The sequence below is a fragment of the Eurosta solidaginis genome, chromosome 3, assembly GCF_040869045.1.
Source record: "Eurosta solidaginis isolate ZX-2024a chromosome 3, ASM4086904v1, whole genome shotgun sequence".
NCBI classification, from domain to species: Eukaryota; Metazoa; Arthropoda; class Insecta; order Diptera; family Tephritidae; genus Eurosta; species Eurosta solidaginis.
In genome coordinates, this window is record NC_090321.1 from 158,167,689 (window position 1) to 158,185,019 (window position 17,331).

Below are 17,331 nucleotides of genomic sequence, written 5' to 3' on the forward strand. Positions count from 1 at the left end.
CCTTTCAGGTGAACTGCACAGTTTGGGAGCAACATGAAAGTTAAGTTAAGTTGGAATTTCGTTCGCATGTCTATGACGAGCATGCCGATATGCAACGTAAGGATACAATGCAAAAACAATGTTGCTATTGTGGTTTGGAACTAGAAGATACAGCTCGCTTGCGCTATAACGTCATATATCAGACGCGTGGATAAAATGAAGAATTTTTGATTTTTATTAAATATACCCTAAATTTGTGTTAATACATACTTACGCGCTGGTATATGTATATTAAATAACTGCATAGGATATAAATTTTCAAGCGGTATAAAAGTATTGATTAAACACAAAAAGTTGAAGTGTGTAAATGCTGATCAGAAAAAATTGCGTCTTATGCACTTTTTATTGGTAAAAATTTTGAAATATTACAAAGTGTGAAAATAGTATATAAAGGAACTGTATTATAAAACAGTATATAACAGTATGTACTCGAACAACAATTCGCTGATGTGCCTATTGCAAAGTGTTGTAGCAGTCACCTCCCCCAATAAACGTAATGCAGCCAGCAAAAAGAGCATTCTAAGACGTCGTGGCAGCTGTGAAGAAGCTGTAATACCGCAAACTGAAAAATCACCAACAAATGCAATGCGTCGTAGGGGAATACTGCTGAGAAGCGTCAGTACATTTGCTGAAACTCCCATCGATCCTACTTCCATGGCACCTTTGCAGAGTTATACTGGAACGCAAAGTGTCACAACGTTAAATTTATACGAAAAAGACGGAACGCCGATTGACAGTAAATCGAACGCAACACACCACCACCCACAAAAGCAACATCATAAACGACATAGCTTCAATCAAGGTGATTACTATACAACAACGAACTACACGACAACAGATAGCTCAGCGCGGACTTCAAACAATTGTGGTGAAAGAAGATCATTGAACGTAAACGTCATTATAACAATATGGATTGTATTGTTTCGTTGCGTTGTATTACATGCGATGCAAAATTCGATAATCATCAAAAATTCTTAGATCATGTTTATGAGAAGCATTTAGCTGGTTTTGGCGAACAAGCAACACATATGGTGGCCCATAATATTAGCGCGATAAGTACAGATAATTCAATGGGCAAAAAGTCTACACCTGGTTTGGGTGGCGCTTCATCCACAGATGAGTCACGCAGCAGTCTACACGCCACCACCTCAAATCAGCCAAAATCGCAATATTTCTCACGTATGCCACAAACTTGCCCCATATGTGATCAACAATATAACAATGTACTACGTCACATGGAATCGAAACATCCCGATCATTGCCGCAAACATATAAATGTGTTAAATGTAGTATTGGCTATCCACGGTTATCAAGTTTACGTGAACATATGGTTAGCGCTCATGCAGCAGATAAGGCACGACCTACTGGTTTTGAATATATTGTGAATGCCGATGCGGTTAAGATTGCCTATGGTAATACACAAATGTTTACCAGTGAGAAGGTAGCAAAGAAAATGCGCACAGATAACGGTGCTGCTGTAACAACTAGCACCGGTGGCAATACCAGCGGTAGTGGCAACGTTTTTACCAGTTTGAAGGAATGTCCCATTTGCAATGCAGTTTTCAGCAACAGTATAGGTCTTTCCAATCATATGCGTTCACATAGTGCAGCTGCACAAAATAGCGCACTTTCACCAGGTGCTTTAAACCCCACAAAATCAGCTCCCAGCGGCCCAACTATAACACCAGCAGCATCACCTTGTAACCACCAACACCACCAGCTATGCCACATCAGACCGCTGTACAAAAAGCGATTTTCAAACGTAGTCTAGAACAAGCTGCTGATCGTCGTTTCCGACGCATGCGTTGTCGTCTCTGTCAGCGTCGCTTCTCTTCAAAGAAATCTTATCGTTTCCATATGCTAAATGATTATCAAATACGTAATGTACAATTTATTAAATGTAAATTATGTGATGCTGAATTTGCATATAAAAAGGGCCTGAAAGTGCATATGTTCAAAATACACAATACATTATTAAAAGATGAAATGATTGTTAAACAACTTGAATGTGATATATGTTCGATGGTATATCGCAGTGAAGATGAGTTAAAGCTTCATAAAGCTAGTGTACATGGCAGTGCGACAGCAGCATCTACAGAGCAACAGGGTGGTGCTGATGAGATCACAGTGACAAAGTTTGAAACTGAGGCTAGTAGTGCCGCAAATCCAGCAGATCGTTCGGGTATATCGACGCCGGCGAGTAGTGTAGGTGGTACTGGTGGTAGTGGTGCAGCTGATCGTAAGTTCAAAACACCGGCGTAGTATTCTGAAGTTGTGTTAATAATTAAATATATAACAACAGTTACCTTAAATTTTACATGTTTTTCAGGTCTTAAGCGTGAAACGCTTCACAGCCTCAACAACAACGACAATTGCATGCAGGATCACAGTCAATCGGAGGAGGACCAAGACAAATTGCCACGACAAGTTTACCAAAGCCAAGTAAGTAACTACAACAATGGTAGTATAAGTTACTTATATAGGAGTAAGAAAATAAATGTATATTTAACATTGCGACCTCAATATATATACCCTTGTTCGATCCTTTGACTATATCTTTTGGAGGCATTGGGTAAGACTAGTAACGGCGGGATTCAAGGGGTTGTGTAGCGCAATATATAGCTTCTCCAACCCAATTGTCAACCTCACCTTCGAGCGGCGAATCCCGTTTCACTAACAGACGAGGCTCTGGCGACCCCAAGCTCCTCATGGAACTTGGGGGTGGGGAGGGAGATATGGCCTGAAGGTTTAATGTGGCCGTATAAATCGTTCCCGAGATGGTCGGGCCAGCACCTTAATGGTGCTGTGTTACCGGAGCGTATCGGATCTGTATCCGACAAAGGACCATCACATCGATAACACTCCCCAAAACCTTCGGGGAGTAACTAATCGCTACAACAACAACAACTAGTAACGGCGATGCCCTATAGCTACAATTTGCCCCTCAATGTTCCTAACAAAAAGATATTTGCGCTATACCATGGCCCAAAAGAAAATTTGTTTCTCCCAAAAAAGTTTGGCGGTACATAAACGAAATGTTGTTTTACTTTGATGAGTGGGTTTCCAAATTATTTTTTGATAACAATGTGGGAGTATAAAGAAATAAATTTGGCTACGTTAATTTTTGCTATTTTTTATTGTTACTGACGATGGTTTTATCTGCGCTTTTTATTTTTGCATTTTTGCTGTTTGAATGAGACGGCGTTTACTAGTGACTGAAGTTATTGATAAATACACGTCATAGTGAAGATAAGAGACTAATAACAAGTCGTTTGAAGATAAAGCAAACCTTAGGGACTCTCAGCGCTGGGGGAGATGATGTGTAACACCTTACCCTCAATATGATAAGTTTTGGATAGCGGTATATTAAGCCTGTATACGCACTGAACACCATTTAACCAAGCGTTGACCGGTTTCAAAGGCATACATGTGGTGAACAATTAAAGTTTCGGTATGTCATATCATTTTTCAAAATTTTGTAAGACAAATTTACAATTTTTTTTTTTTTACAGAGTTGTATGCACCACAATAGGTAGGTATATCTTTGACAAGGAAGGGGGGGATGTTTGATCGTAGGTTGTATGTTTCGGGCCTGGGTCGTGGGTTCGGTTACGGCTCTCTAGATCCCTGATCCTCTTCGCTGGATGGGAGTAGCACTAGTTTAGTGAGGGGTCTTGTGACCTTTCCCTTTGCCGTCATGAGATCCACTACTCGTACTCGTCCATCCGATCCCGGATGGAGGTTGATAACCCTCCCGAGCCTCCACTCATTGGGTTGCAGGTTGTCTTCTTTTATGACAACTAGATCGTCAAGCTTCATGCTCGCTTTAGGTTGGCGCCATTTATTCCTTTTTTGAAGTTCGACGAGGTATTCCGTCTTCCATCGTCAACAAAAGGTGTGGTGTAGGGCCTTTAGTCGCTGCCATCGGTTAATAATTGATGCGGGGTTTTCGTCCCCGTCTGGCTCCGGGGGTGCTAATAGGTGTCCCCCTATTAAAAAGTGCCCCTGGGTTAATGGTTCTAGGTCGGACGGTTGATTTGAAGAGGGCGTTAGGGGGCGGGAGTTGAGGCAGGATTCTATTCTGCAAAGCAGGGTAAAGAATTCCTCAAAGGTGTATTTAAGGTTGGATGCTACCCTTTTGAAGTGAAATTTAAAACTTTTCACTCCCGCTTCCCACAATCCCCCCATGTGAGGAGCAGACGCAGGGATAAAATGCCAGTTCAGATTTTGGTATGTATAGGTTGTTATTACCTCGGCGCGTGAGTCAGCCATGAAGGTTTTGAACTCCGCCCTGAGGGCTCTGGATGCCCCGACAAAATTGGTTCCGTTGTCGGAATACACATTCTTCGGGCAGCCTCGTCGCGCGACGAATCTGGCAAAGGCCGCCAAGAATGACCGGGTGCTCAGATCGGTAGTCGCTTCCAAGTGGATGGCCTTAGTGGAGAAACACACAAAGAGGCAGACATATCCCTTGGACACGCGACAGCCTCGCCCTTGATAATTCGTTATTTCAAAGGGGCCGGCAAAATCTACCCCGGTGTTAGTGAATGCCCGGGTATAGGTGGTGCGCTCGGTCGGTAGAATGCCCATCAATTGTGTTTGCGCCTGTTTCCTATGCACTGCGCATACCTTGCACTTGTGAATTTCTGATCCTATCATATTTTTCACGCGAGGTATCCAGTACTGTGTTCGGATAAGGCGCAGCATAAGCTGATTCCCCCCATGTAACGAGATTTTATGGACAAATCGTGTGATGAGACGAGACAGTCCACTATGATAAGGCAGAATTATGGGGTGGCGTTCGTTATACGAGAGGTCTTTGGACGCCTCGAGCCGCCCCCCGACTCTGATTGTCTCGCCCTCATCGAGAAATGGGTGCAAGGATTGTAAATCGCTCTTTGGCTTGATTGACCCTTTTTCTTTGAGTGTTCTGTACTCCTCCGCATAATGGTTTCGTTGAGCATTGACGATCAATCGACACATCGTTGCTTTGATCTTAATGGGTGAAATCGTCAGCGATGTTTCATTGAAGGAGGTTTTCAGATGAGTCCTTTTGTAGAACCGTAGAACATAGGACACAACTTTTAAAGTCCGGGAAAGGTCGGAAAACCTGTCTACAATATCTTCGTCTTTACGGTTAACCGAGGTTGTGTGGACTTGTAACCTTTTTTCTTCCATGGTTGTGGTGTAGCTTATTTCCTGTTTTGGCCATTCTTTGTCATCTTGCTGCAGCCAAGATGGGCCTTCCCACCACAAGGAATTGTTTACTAGCTCTTGCGCTAATAGCCCTCTACTGGCTAAGTCTGCAGGGTTTGACGCTGAGTCCACGTGACGCCAGTCCGTGTTCCCAACTTGGTCTATTATCTTTGTCACACGGTGGGCCACGAAGGTTGACCATGAGCACGGAAGTTTCCGTAACCAAGCTAAGACAATAGTTGAGTCAGTTCATGATAAGGTTTTATGTTTGCCTAAATTAAGGTTCTTGTTGATAGATTCTAAGGTTTCTGCAAGGAGAACTGATCCATAAAGTTCTAGTCTTAGTAAGGAGATAGTTTTTACGGGCGCGACTCTTGATTTGGCTAATAGCAGGCTTACAAATACTTGCTCATTAATATTGACGCGTAGGTAAACGGTGGCTGCGTATGCTTTTTCTGACGCGTCACAGAATTCGTGGATCTCCACTGTGGCTGTTAGTGAAAAGTGTACCCAGCGTTGGATCTTAATTTTTTCTATGTGCTGGTAACTTTCAATGAAACTTTGCCACCGATCCAGCGAGACTGGCGACACGGTTTCATCCCATCCTGTTCCCTCTAACCAGATGCCTTGCATCAACATTTTGGCGGTAACCACGAATGGTGCCAGCCACCCTAATGGGTCAAATAATTTTGCTATCGCCCACAGAATTTTCCGTTTTGTAAAGCTAGACTGTTCCTCTATGGGTTTCGTTTTGTAGTAAAAGGTATCTGAGTGGGCGTTCCACCTGATGCCGAGTGCTTTAACCATACTGGTAACCTCGAAGTCTAGGAAATATTCGTTTAGGAGGTGAGCCTTTGGTAGGACTTTAAGTAGTTTGTTCGAGTTGGCGGTCCATTTCCTCAGCGAGAATCCTGCTGTCCCCAGGGCTGTAGTTATTTGATCCCTTGCTTTAATGGTGTTGGTAATAGTGTGACCTCCTGCTAGCACGTCGTCAACGTACATTGCATTTCGTAGTATATCTGATGCTATAGGGTGGCTGTGCTCCACGTCGTCCGCTAACTGGAGCAGTGTTCGTATTGCAAGGTACGGTGCACAGTTAACTCCGAAGGTGACCGTTTTCAACTCATATAGTTGTATTGGCTGCGTACTTTCTGTTCGGAATACAATCCGTTGATACTTAGTGTGATCATCGTGCAACAGAATCTGTCTGTACATTTTCTCTATGTCGCTGTTGAAGACATATTTGAAGAAACGCCACCTTAATATGAGAATGGTTAAATCATTCTGTAGAACTGACCCCGGATGGAGGATGTCGTTGAGGCTGACTCCGTTTGCAGTTGATGATGACGCATTGAACACCACTCTCACTTTGGTTGTTGTGCTTTCTTCCTTTTTGACGGCATGATGTGGTAAAAAATAGGTATCACAGTCTTCAGCGGGGATGTGTGTTGGTATCCGGGACATATGCCCCAAGGTTTCATACTCTGCTAAGACCCTGTTGTATTCTGACTGTAATGGTGGGTTTTTAGCTAAACGCGTTTCCATTCGGAAAAATTGTGAACACGCAATTTTTAATGAGGGACCTAATTGTTTATATTTTGGAAATTCCTGTTTAAAAGGCAAGGATACAATATATTTACCCTTATCATTTCGAATCGTTGTGTTCTTATATAATTCTTCACAATACTTGTCATCATGGTTGTACGTTTTGTCCTTGGGGACTTCCTCTGTTTCCCAAAATGATCGTAGCTCTCTGTCTAATTGCACTTCACTGACAAAGGACACATATTTCTCTCTGGGTGAGATTGTTTCGGTTTGGCCGGTCAATATCCAGCCGAATACCGTCTCTTGGGCCAGCAGTGTTCCTAACACGTCTTTCTTTATTCCCCCTAACATCACCTGTGCATAGATGTCGCCTCCTAATATCAGGTCGACTTGCTCACAAGCACGGTGGTGGCAATATTTATTGTCGGATCAATTGGAGATCGCAGTTGTATATGACACGCCTCCTTTACTTGTGCTGACACTTGATTGGTGATGCCTGACACATGCGCAGACATCCGCTGAGATGGCAAGTTTATGCGACGTTTAAGTCTTTCAGTTATGAAAGTACATTCTGACCCCGAATCTCTAAGTGCCCGCGCGGAGAAGTTGCTGTTGTTGTAGAATATATTGATGCGGGCCGTACCTAGTAAAACCCCTTTACTTGTGTTTGTAAAGCAGGCCTTGAAGTGGTTATTTCTATTGCTTTGGTTATTTCCAGTGCTTTGGTTATTGGAATAGGTGCGTCGCTGTTGCGCTTGGGCTGATGGGCCAGGGTGGGTATTGTTGTTGTTTGCGTTTTGGTTGATGTCCGTTGCCTGAATATGTAGGAGCGTATTGTGTCTTTGCTTGCAGGTGGCGCAATTGTAGGAGCTTGAACACCTAGACACAGTATGTCCTGAGGATAGGCAGTTAATACACCCTTTCTTGTTTTTAATGAAGGTGATTCTATCGGAAACCGCCAATGTGCGGAACCGTTGGCAATGTTGTAGTTTGTGCTAAGTGGATTTACACATCTTGCACGCACCTTTGGTTACACTCGTCTTAAAAGCACCTAGCTTTCTGTGAGAGTTTTCAGTGGATTGTCTACCATTATGGGTTTTCGGGTTCTTGGTTTCCAGGCTATCCTCAGTTATGCCAGAGACTGTCAAGTGTCTGGAAACGGTTCTGTAAGAATTTATCCATATGTTCCCACTTGGATATTTCTGTTTTATTTTGAACCGTTTGCTCCCATAAGGCTAGTGTGCGTTTTGGTAATTTCGTTGAGCACAAATAAGTTATAATCGCATCCCAATTTGGCACATCGATTTGATGTGTCTTTAAGGATGCGATACAGTTGTTGATGTCTCGCTGCTACTTTTTAATTGAAGTGCCGCATTCCTTTTCGACCGCCTCTAAGCTGAACAGTGTCTTCAGCTGAGTATTCACTAGTATGCGTTTGTTTTCGTATCTGTCTACCAGATTTTGCCACGCTATACCGAACCCTTCGTTTGTGAGTGGGCACTTTTGCACTATCTCTTTAGTCTCACCCTGGGTCTTTTGTATCAAGTGGTACAATCTCTCTACCGGGGTGAGTCGCTTATTTAAAATATATATGACCGTAAAGAGGTCTCTGAATGTAGGCCCGGATAAGTAGTCTCCCTTGAACACATCAGTGTCACACGGGGGTAGACGCATATTTGTATCCCTTTCGTGCTGTTCTTCGGGCTTAGGGTCAGGTTTTGTTGAATGTGGTCTGTCGCGTTGATATGTTTGACATGCAACGCAAGTAGACTGCATAAGCACTTTTGTGTTTTATCTTAACAGCTGATATATTTTTTCCCTCTAGAGTGTCCCCAGCTAATATCTCATCATGGGCTGTTTTTGCTTTTTTCCACTTTGCCTTTAACTCTTCTTGCTGGATAGCCAGAGTATACTTGGTATGCTCGGAGTCGCGTGTGGAGTTGAAGTCAGCTTCAAACTCTATGACTTCATCAGCCACCCTGATGTAACTTTCCATCGCTTTCGACATGGTATCAGTACTGAGATTAAGGGCAAAATGGATCTAACTTGTTAATAGGGTAGCTCACGAAGGCACGTTCAGCTTAAGATAGGACGCAGTAGCTAGTATATGCCCAATATAATGGATTGCCGCCAAGGGGTAAACACGTTAATTATGCTGTGTATATTGCCGCTAAGGGGTAAACACGCAAATTATTCTATATGTATATTGCCTTTAATTTTTTCAGCTGATTGTGCTTTTATGCGAACACTCTTGTCACCCAACTCACCGCAGTGTTAGTGTTGTGTATATAAGAAAATAAGGTTAAGTGACTTTGATTTAATGGTGGTAACGCTGATTTATGTCAGAGCCTAAAGAATTGGTTCAATGGATACACTTAAGTGTTCAATGGTTCTAAAATATTGGCAGTGACTTTCGATAAAGTGCGTTAAAGTGTTGTTGCAAAGAAATTGCCATACTACAGTGAAAAAGTGGGGTTATGTTGAATTTGTGCAGATGGTTGCGATATTCCTCGAAAATATGCGCTACAGCAAACAAAATACCAAATCAAAAGACTTTATGTAAATCTGTGTGACTTAATTGCCACACATACGTATAATTGTTTGGTTTTTATTAATAAAATCGCGATATTGGTACGCCGGGAAGTTAGTATATGTAAATTCCCTACTTGTGCAAAAAACAAAACAAAAAAATTGAACTCAAACCACGTACCTTTGTGCCTTTGTTTGACCGCTCGTTTTTGTTTGCTGGTGTAATGCTTGTCGCTTTTGAAACGCTTTTGTGTGGTGCTGCTAACGTCTAGCTTTTGAAACGCTTTTTTGTGGTTATATTGATGGTTGCTTTTGAAACGCTTTTGTGTGCTGTGGTTATATTAATGGTTGGCTTTTGAAACGCTTTTGTGTGCTGTGGTTATCCAGTTGGTCGCTGGTAATTCAATGGTTTCTATAATTATTCCGGCGTAGTAGGACCATGTAAAAACCTCTTGGGGCTTCGATAGCTCTATAATGAGTTCCCAAGGGGTTTTTGCGCTCGTTGAAAAAAGAGAAAAAAGGAAAAGAACACACCACAGATTAAATTCAAGAATTTAACAATTTAAATATTTGCACTTCAAAGCTAACTCACAATATATAATTCAAAAGCTAATTCACAATGTAATTAATTATATGTAGGTTAAGTTATGCAAGCGAAAAGAAAATCTTACCTATAACAGGGCTGATGGCTGCAGTGATCACGGAGGTTTCCAAAAAAGAAGTGAAAGAGTTTCTTTCTTATAAAACGCGTTCAGCCCTCAATTCCGTCGAAAAGCGGTTTTGAGGGGTAATTGAACGAAAGTAAGTTAAATTGGAAAGTTAAATTGGAAAGTCGCGCACCAACACATACACATACGTCTGCACGGATATATATAGCCGTTGGGGTTAGTGCGCGAAAGTAGATAGAAGCAAACATAGATAGTTTACATTAGGCTGGGTCACTACTGGCCGTGCTCATTCTTGGGTTTAGCTTGATGGCCTAAACAGCGGGAATCGAACCCATATCATACAGAAAACTAACACCCCAAAATGATTTCGTCACTTACCTTGGAAAAAAAATTGAGAGCATTGGATTTCTTCTTCGTCGCTGTTTGCAATTCTTGTGCAGTTCTCTTAGATACAATAATATCTAGTTCCTTGTCGGACTTTGCTTGTAATTCATAATTTCGCCACACTTCGTTCACTAACTTTTGTACATTTTGTACTTTCGTACTTGTATGCGATTTTTCAAAACTTTCAAACAATTTTTGGTATAACTTGGATTTGTCTATTTGAAATGACATCCTATTTAAACAATTAACTTTGGGTAATGGAATCAGCGGTAACACAAATGTTAACTGGCTTTGCTACGCTTACAATACTCCATCAAAATGAAACAATACACTGACAGAGGAAATTTAGGCAAGTGAATAGCGCGCGGTAATTCTCCCAACGTATGCATTATTTGCGAAAATTCGTTTCGTTTTCAAGCAAAGATAATGTGAGGATTGCCATTCGTGTAAAAAAGTAAATAACTACAGATGACGAAATCATCATCTAGACTCCTCCACCCCCCCCCCCCCCCCCCCGCCATGTCATCGAAAATAAGCAAAACAAGGACCCCCGTATAAGTATATTGGAGCCGAATGAAAGACAACTGATTTTCTTGTTTGCTATCTAATTAATCTTTTCTTTCATGCTTACAAGTTACAAGTATGTTTTAAGCATTGTGGATATGACAAGTGTGATAACTTCTGCATAGATGTCAAAATTACAAATAGAACCGATCACCTGATTTTTAATTGACTATCGTGGTCTCATTCTGTATCTCTTTCTATCACCCACTGAAGATAGCCAGCCCTGTGCGCCGCCATATTGAAGATCGTGTCAAAGCGCTACCAAAACGCTAAAAAGTAGCCATCTTGAACATCCTGTCAGGCAGTTGACGGATAAGATATCACACACACTTGCTTTATCGACAATGGTTTTAAGTATAATCGAACAGTGATGCCAGATAGTCTGAGTTATTTTGTACTATAAATTTATAATAAATCCCCTGAATCTACGCCAAATATATTAGTGCTACTTTACATATTCATACATCTTGTTTTTTTATTATACTCAGCGTATATTAACACAGAGTATATTAACTTTGATTGGATAACGGTTGGTTGTACATGTCCTTCCGTCCGTCCGTCTGTCCGTCCGCCCGTATGTCCGTCCGGCCGCCCGTTAACACGATAACTTGAGTAAATATTGAGATATCTTCACCAAATTTGGTACACGATCTTATCTGGACCCAGTATAGATTGGTATTGAAAATGAGCGAAATGGGATGATAACCACGCCCACTTTTTATATATATAACATTTTGGAAAACTTAAAACTTCATTATTTAGTAAATAATACACCTAGGTTGAAATTTGACGTGTGGACTGATATTTTTTAAAATGGGCGTGGCACCGCCTACTTGTGATAAAATCAATTTTACAAATATTATTAATCATAAACCAAAAATCGTTAAACCTATCGTCCCCCGGGCCAGGGGTTTCTCAGGGGGCCCGCGATTTAGAGGTACTAAGATTTTTTTTTAATTCAGTAGAGTCTTTAGTTGTTCCATGTGCAAATTTTAAGCCGAATTTCAAAAGCAACGAATATTGATAATGATTTTTTGCCTGGGCCTTCGAACAGGGAGACAATAAAAACATCAAATGTATGTTTACATGAGTCCAAAATCGTAAAGTTTTCGTGGTGACACTGATGAAGGTTCATCTTCAAAAAGTCTTCCAACAATACCACCAACTTTGTATCAAAGTCCAGATTATTTAAACGACTTTGATATCGGTACCGTCAAAAATGAGTTTTCCGATCTGAAGAAGTCAACGAAATAATTGGTCGAGGTCATCAAAAGTGTCCTGTTATTTTTCCACTTGATTGTAATGACGAGGCATTTCCTACCACGTTATTAAACAGAATCTTGCCAAATGGAGAGAAAGTAGAGCGTGACTGGTTGTGTGGAGTGCCAGTAGCAATGATTTTTATTGCCTGCCATGTCGTCTGTTAAGCACCAATACTTTAAATCGACCTAAAATTTGTTGTCCTGGCGGATATTCGAAATTCCAGGTATGGAAGAAGCTATACGATAAACTGCCATCACACGAAAATACTCAAGATCACATTAAATGTTATATTCACAATTAATACACTTATCAATGGATATCTAATCACTGAAACTCAAAAGTGAAAGAAATTTTATATAGAATTTTAGACACTATTTTATTTTTGGGTGAAAGAGGCCAAGTATATATTGTGACGAATATTAGCAATAAGAGATACTATCATTTCTAAGCCGATACTAAGCAATGACTTGGATGCAAATCAACAAATCAATCATTATGGCTACACATATGTACGTACACGCAGCGGAGAGAAGCGCACAAACACATGCATATATCTCATCTGAGATGCTCACAAAAGTAGGAAATCATTTGTGCAAGTATTACTCACATATATACGCGCATATGAGAAACGTGCATCTGTAGCTATAGCCGGTAATTTTATAGCTGGTAAACAAAGAGTAACTTCTAGAAACGCCTAGAAATATGCAAACGAGGAAATCGAAGAGTATAAAAGAGCGCCAGCTGAGGCATGGCAATCAGTTTGATTTAAGCACGCTATCTGTTGAGAAGTAGAAGTGTTATTGTGAAGTATTTTAATAAAGGCCATTTTGCATTATTGAATATTGGAGTTATTTATTCAACAGTTTACTGAATAGAACGTTAGTAGAAGGTTGCAAATAAGCGGAATTGCAATAAATTCGTTACAATATCTTGGTTAACGAAACAATGGAAATTTTTTGGGCATCTTAGAACTCATAAGCAATTACCCTGCAAAAATCGCGAGTACTCCATGCATGCATGTATGGAGTACTCGCTATGGACCAAGCGAATGCTCCAAATTAATCACAATTCATACAAAAAATATGTTCCAATTAACATTGCGATGTCCTAGGATTGGATCATATACTCCAGCTCCGCTTTACATCAGAGTAATCCATGGAGTACCAACAGTCCAATAAACATTGTGTAGTGATTACTATCGTTAAAAACCAGCAACGATCGGCTTACAATATGTTCGTGTAGACACACGAGCTGGTCCATTGCTGCATTACAGTGGAGTATAATGGTAAGTACTCTAGTATGACACAAGTGGACCACATGATCCAACGATTTTTGATCGGTATGATCCGATACTTAGAGATCATTTGGAGAAAGTTATGATTTTCACAACGAGAGCACAAACGTTTACAAGTTCACTATCTTTCCCCAGAGATTCAGAACGAGTTTATAGAAATTTGTGCACGTGAGGGAAACTATATTTGATCAAGGCAAGAAAGCCAAGTATTTTGCCATTATCGTTGATGATATGCCACATTGACTACGTTCATTTTGCGCTAACTCCATTTCAATTCGAAAGCAACAAATTTTACAATTCAAGAACGGTTTTTGGCTTTCGTGAATTGTAACCAAAAAACTGGTCAGAAAATCGCTGATCTAATTTGCCATACTTGATTGAAGATTGTCGTGCACGATAACGTCGGGTACGATAACGGCGCCAATATGAAAGGAGCTTACAACGGAGCATGATGTCACATTCTCTACAAAAACTGAAATGCTGATTACTCGCTTTGTGCAACCGACAGTCTCAATTTATGTGGTGTTGATGCTGCAGAATGTTGTACGGCTGCAATTACTTTTTTCGGAGTTGTACAAAAATGTTTTACTATTTTCAGCAGCAGTTCACAACGATGGGACGTCCTCAAAAAAAATGTACCGAGCTCTCTTCATAGTCTTTCAGACAAATCCCAAATTTGACTGCGCAAGCATACGGCGATGTTACCGCCATTCTCAAGTACATCAACAAGTTCGAATATATCTGTGATCGTTGATTCGGTAATCACTGACATTACTGAACGATTTGCAGCTATGAGAAATTTGAGCGAAACGTTTTCCTTTTTGTGGCAATTTGAAGACATGGATGAAACTGCGGTTCGGGCGAGCGCAGCAAAATTTGTCGAAAAATACCAGTCGGACATTTCTCAAAAGCTTGGAATGCGAAATAATTCACTTGAAACACATTTACGAAGCAAATTTTGATAAAGATCTGTCACCACTAGAATTGCTAAATGCCATTTATGTTCAAAACCTGTATACAATTTTCCCCAACATTTGTGTTGCTTTACGTATCTTTTGCACTATACCTGTTACTGTAGATAGTGCAGAACATTCTTTCAGCGTCCTTGCAAGAATCAAAAACTTTCATAGATCGCTTTCATCTCAAGTGCGAGTTTCAGGACTTGCCACGCTTTGCGTTGAATCCGTTTTGGCAGTTAAATTTTGATATTATTATAAAAAATTTTGCAGCGAAAAAAGCAAGAAAAGCCACTCTTTGATATCCGAACCTTCTATACTGAATAACTAAAATTTATAATAATCATTAAATTTATCAGAAATGTATTAAAATGTTACCAAATAACTATAAAAGATTACTTGAAACAATATGTGGCTGTTAAAAGAGAATTTTATTTCTACGTTACAATAAAACAGTATAAATAGTAAACATTCTGTATTAATTTTACTTTCAGCTCTTAGTCCAAAAATCATTTAGTTGAGGTGGGAAAATTTTTTTTTGATGTAATCCATCAATAATGATTCATGAATGAGACGTCATTAATTCAAATTAATCAAATGTATTAGTGGAGTTTTTATAAGGGGCCCGTAAATTGTTTAGTCCCGGGCCCGGATTTTCTCTCTACGGCTCTGCCTATCGTAACAAAATTCGGCAGAGAGGTTGCTTTCACTAGAAGGAATGCTTTGAAGAAAAATTAACGAAATCGGTTAAGGACCACGCCCAATTTTATATAAAAGATTTTTAAAAGGGGCATGGACGAATAAAATAAGCTATAAGCCAAGTGGATTTATAACAATAAATAGGAAAAGCTCCGAATTTTATAAAATGAGCACAGCCCCTTTTATGACTAAGCAATTTTCTATGTTTCGGGAGCCATAACTCGAAGAAAAATTAACATATCGTAATGAAATTGTGTACACATATTTTCCTTATAGCAAAAAATATTTCTAGTAAAAATGGACGGGATCGGTTAAAGACCACGACAGCTTAGTTATAAAACAAGTTTAAAAGGGTGGTAGACTAGAATAATAAGCTATAACTTAGCAAAAAATAGTTTTGAATCAATGATATTTCACTTATCAAGTTTTATTGTAAGAGGAAATTGGGAGAAATATTTTTTTAAACGAGCAGTGCCACGTGTTATTTAGAAAAGTTATTTATCTGAAATGAAATGTGCAATTGAAGCTCACGCTGAGTATATAATGTCCGGTTGCACCCGAACTTAGGCGCCTTTACTTGTTTTTATTTATTTTTGTGATAGTTTTCAATTGATCACATACCTATATAGGGAATTTGTGTCTGTTGGAAACCCTCTACATCTTTAACCAGATAAAGATGGTTTTCTAGAATTATGGATATTCTGTAGGGTCCTTTGAACTTTAGTATGAGTTTCTAGAAGCTCCTATTTGAGAGCTTATATTAGAATCTCCTACATCAAATGTACGTGACATTTGACGTTTGGAATCTGAATTTTCTTTATTATACATTTGAGATTTTTGTTGTTCTACTTCCGCTTGGTCCCTGAAGGTTTCTATATCCCGAAGCCCTTGGGGTTTCGCCGCTTCTAAAACATTTTTTTCATGCTATCAATGACTTTTCCTCTTTGAGTAAAGCCGAACAGACGCTGGGGTGTTCTTTGGTCGCTTTGTGTATCAGTTATTCACTGAATTATCTGCTGACTGTAATAATTTTTCCCAGCTTATATCTTTTCCGAAGTTTGTCATTTAAGGTATCATTGGTCCTAAGGTTTTGTTACACATCTCTGCTTGGCCGTTTGACCGAGTAGAGTTTGTGGCCACTTTTATGTGCTCTATGTTATTACGTTATTATATAAAACACGACCCTCTATCTGAAACTATTGTTTTGGGCCTACTATACGCTCTAAAATATTCTTTTAACGCCAATATTCTTTTGACGCTGTCGTCTTTGAGGGATACAGGCGAACGAACTTCGTAAACTCATCTACAAATACCAGAAGTTGTTTCTTTTTTGTATTTTCACTATGGATTGGCCCACAATGATCTACCTGAATAATTTCAAACGATTAAGTAATTTTGGTATCCTATGCAAAATCGTACGTAAGGTACGTACAACAACAGATCGTTGCCGTTCTTTTTATTAACTAGTCCATTTCTCATCTGTTATATGGTACTTTCTTTATATTCTAACTTTTTCCCTATTTGCCTTATGTGATTGTCCCTATTTTGGCATATTATTAGGGTTTCTTCAAATGTGTTCGTGGAAATAACTAAAATTGTTGTTCCACTTAATGCGTATATTGCCAATACTGGGGCTGCCAACAACTTTGCTTTAAGTGTGTCGAAAGTTTTAAGTTCAGCTCAGCCAAATCAAAATTTTTCTCCCTTCTTTAACAAGTCGTAAAGTGGTTTCGCTATGGTCGAAAATCGATTATGAATCTACGGAAGTATGAGCATAATCCTAGAAAACTATGTACTTTTTGCAACTAGGTTGGTACTGCATAGCTTTTAATTACTCCCAACCCTTTTTCCTCTGCCTTTATCCCTTTGTCTGTAATAGAGTAGCCTAAATAGGGTATTTTTGTCATCATAAACTTACTTTTGTCTAATCGCAGCTCTAATTTAGTTTGCACTAACCGTTGAAAAACGTAAAATATGCAAATGTTCTTCTAACGTTTCCGTCATTATGTCGTCAAGACACACAATTACCTCACCTTCGCGTATCATTTCGGCAAAAATGTTGTTAATAAATTTTTGAAAAGTAGCAGAAGCATTCCTTAGCCCAAAAGGCATCTTTAAACATTCAAATTGCCCCAACGGCGTAGTAAACGAGATAGCTATTATTTTAGCTATCGAGTAAGTCATCAATAAACGG

General features: G+C 39.8%; 2 protein-coding genes across 8 annotated transcripts in view; both read left to right on the plus strand.

Annotated features, from left to right (window-relative positions):
* LOC137244464 (zinc finger protein hangover-like) overlaps positions 1-17,331 on the plus strand; it is a 242,577-nt gene that overhangs the window by 168,781 nt on the left and 56,465 nt on the right. For all 7 annotated transcript variants that reach the window (XM_067773465.1, XM_067773472.1, XM_067773469.1 and 4 more), the window contains 2 exons: positions 9-2,278; positions 2,369-2,481. In XM_067773465.1, coding sequence (XP_067629566.1) covers positions 1,762-2,278; positions 2,369-2,481 — 630 coding nt within the window. In that variant the 5' untranslated portion in view covers positions 9-1,761. The remainder of the gene's footprint in view (positions 1-8; positions 2,279-2,368; positions 2,482-17,331) is intronic.
* LOC137244470 (cilia- and flagella-associated protein 53-like) overlaps positions 1-17,331 on the plus strand; it is a 131,460-nt gene that overhangs the window by 10,266 nt on the left and 103,863 nt on the right. The window lies entirely within an intron of this gene.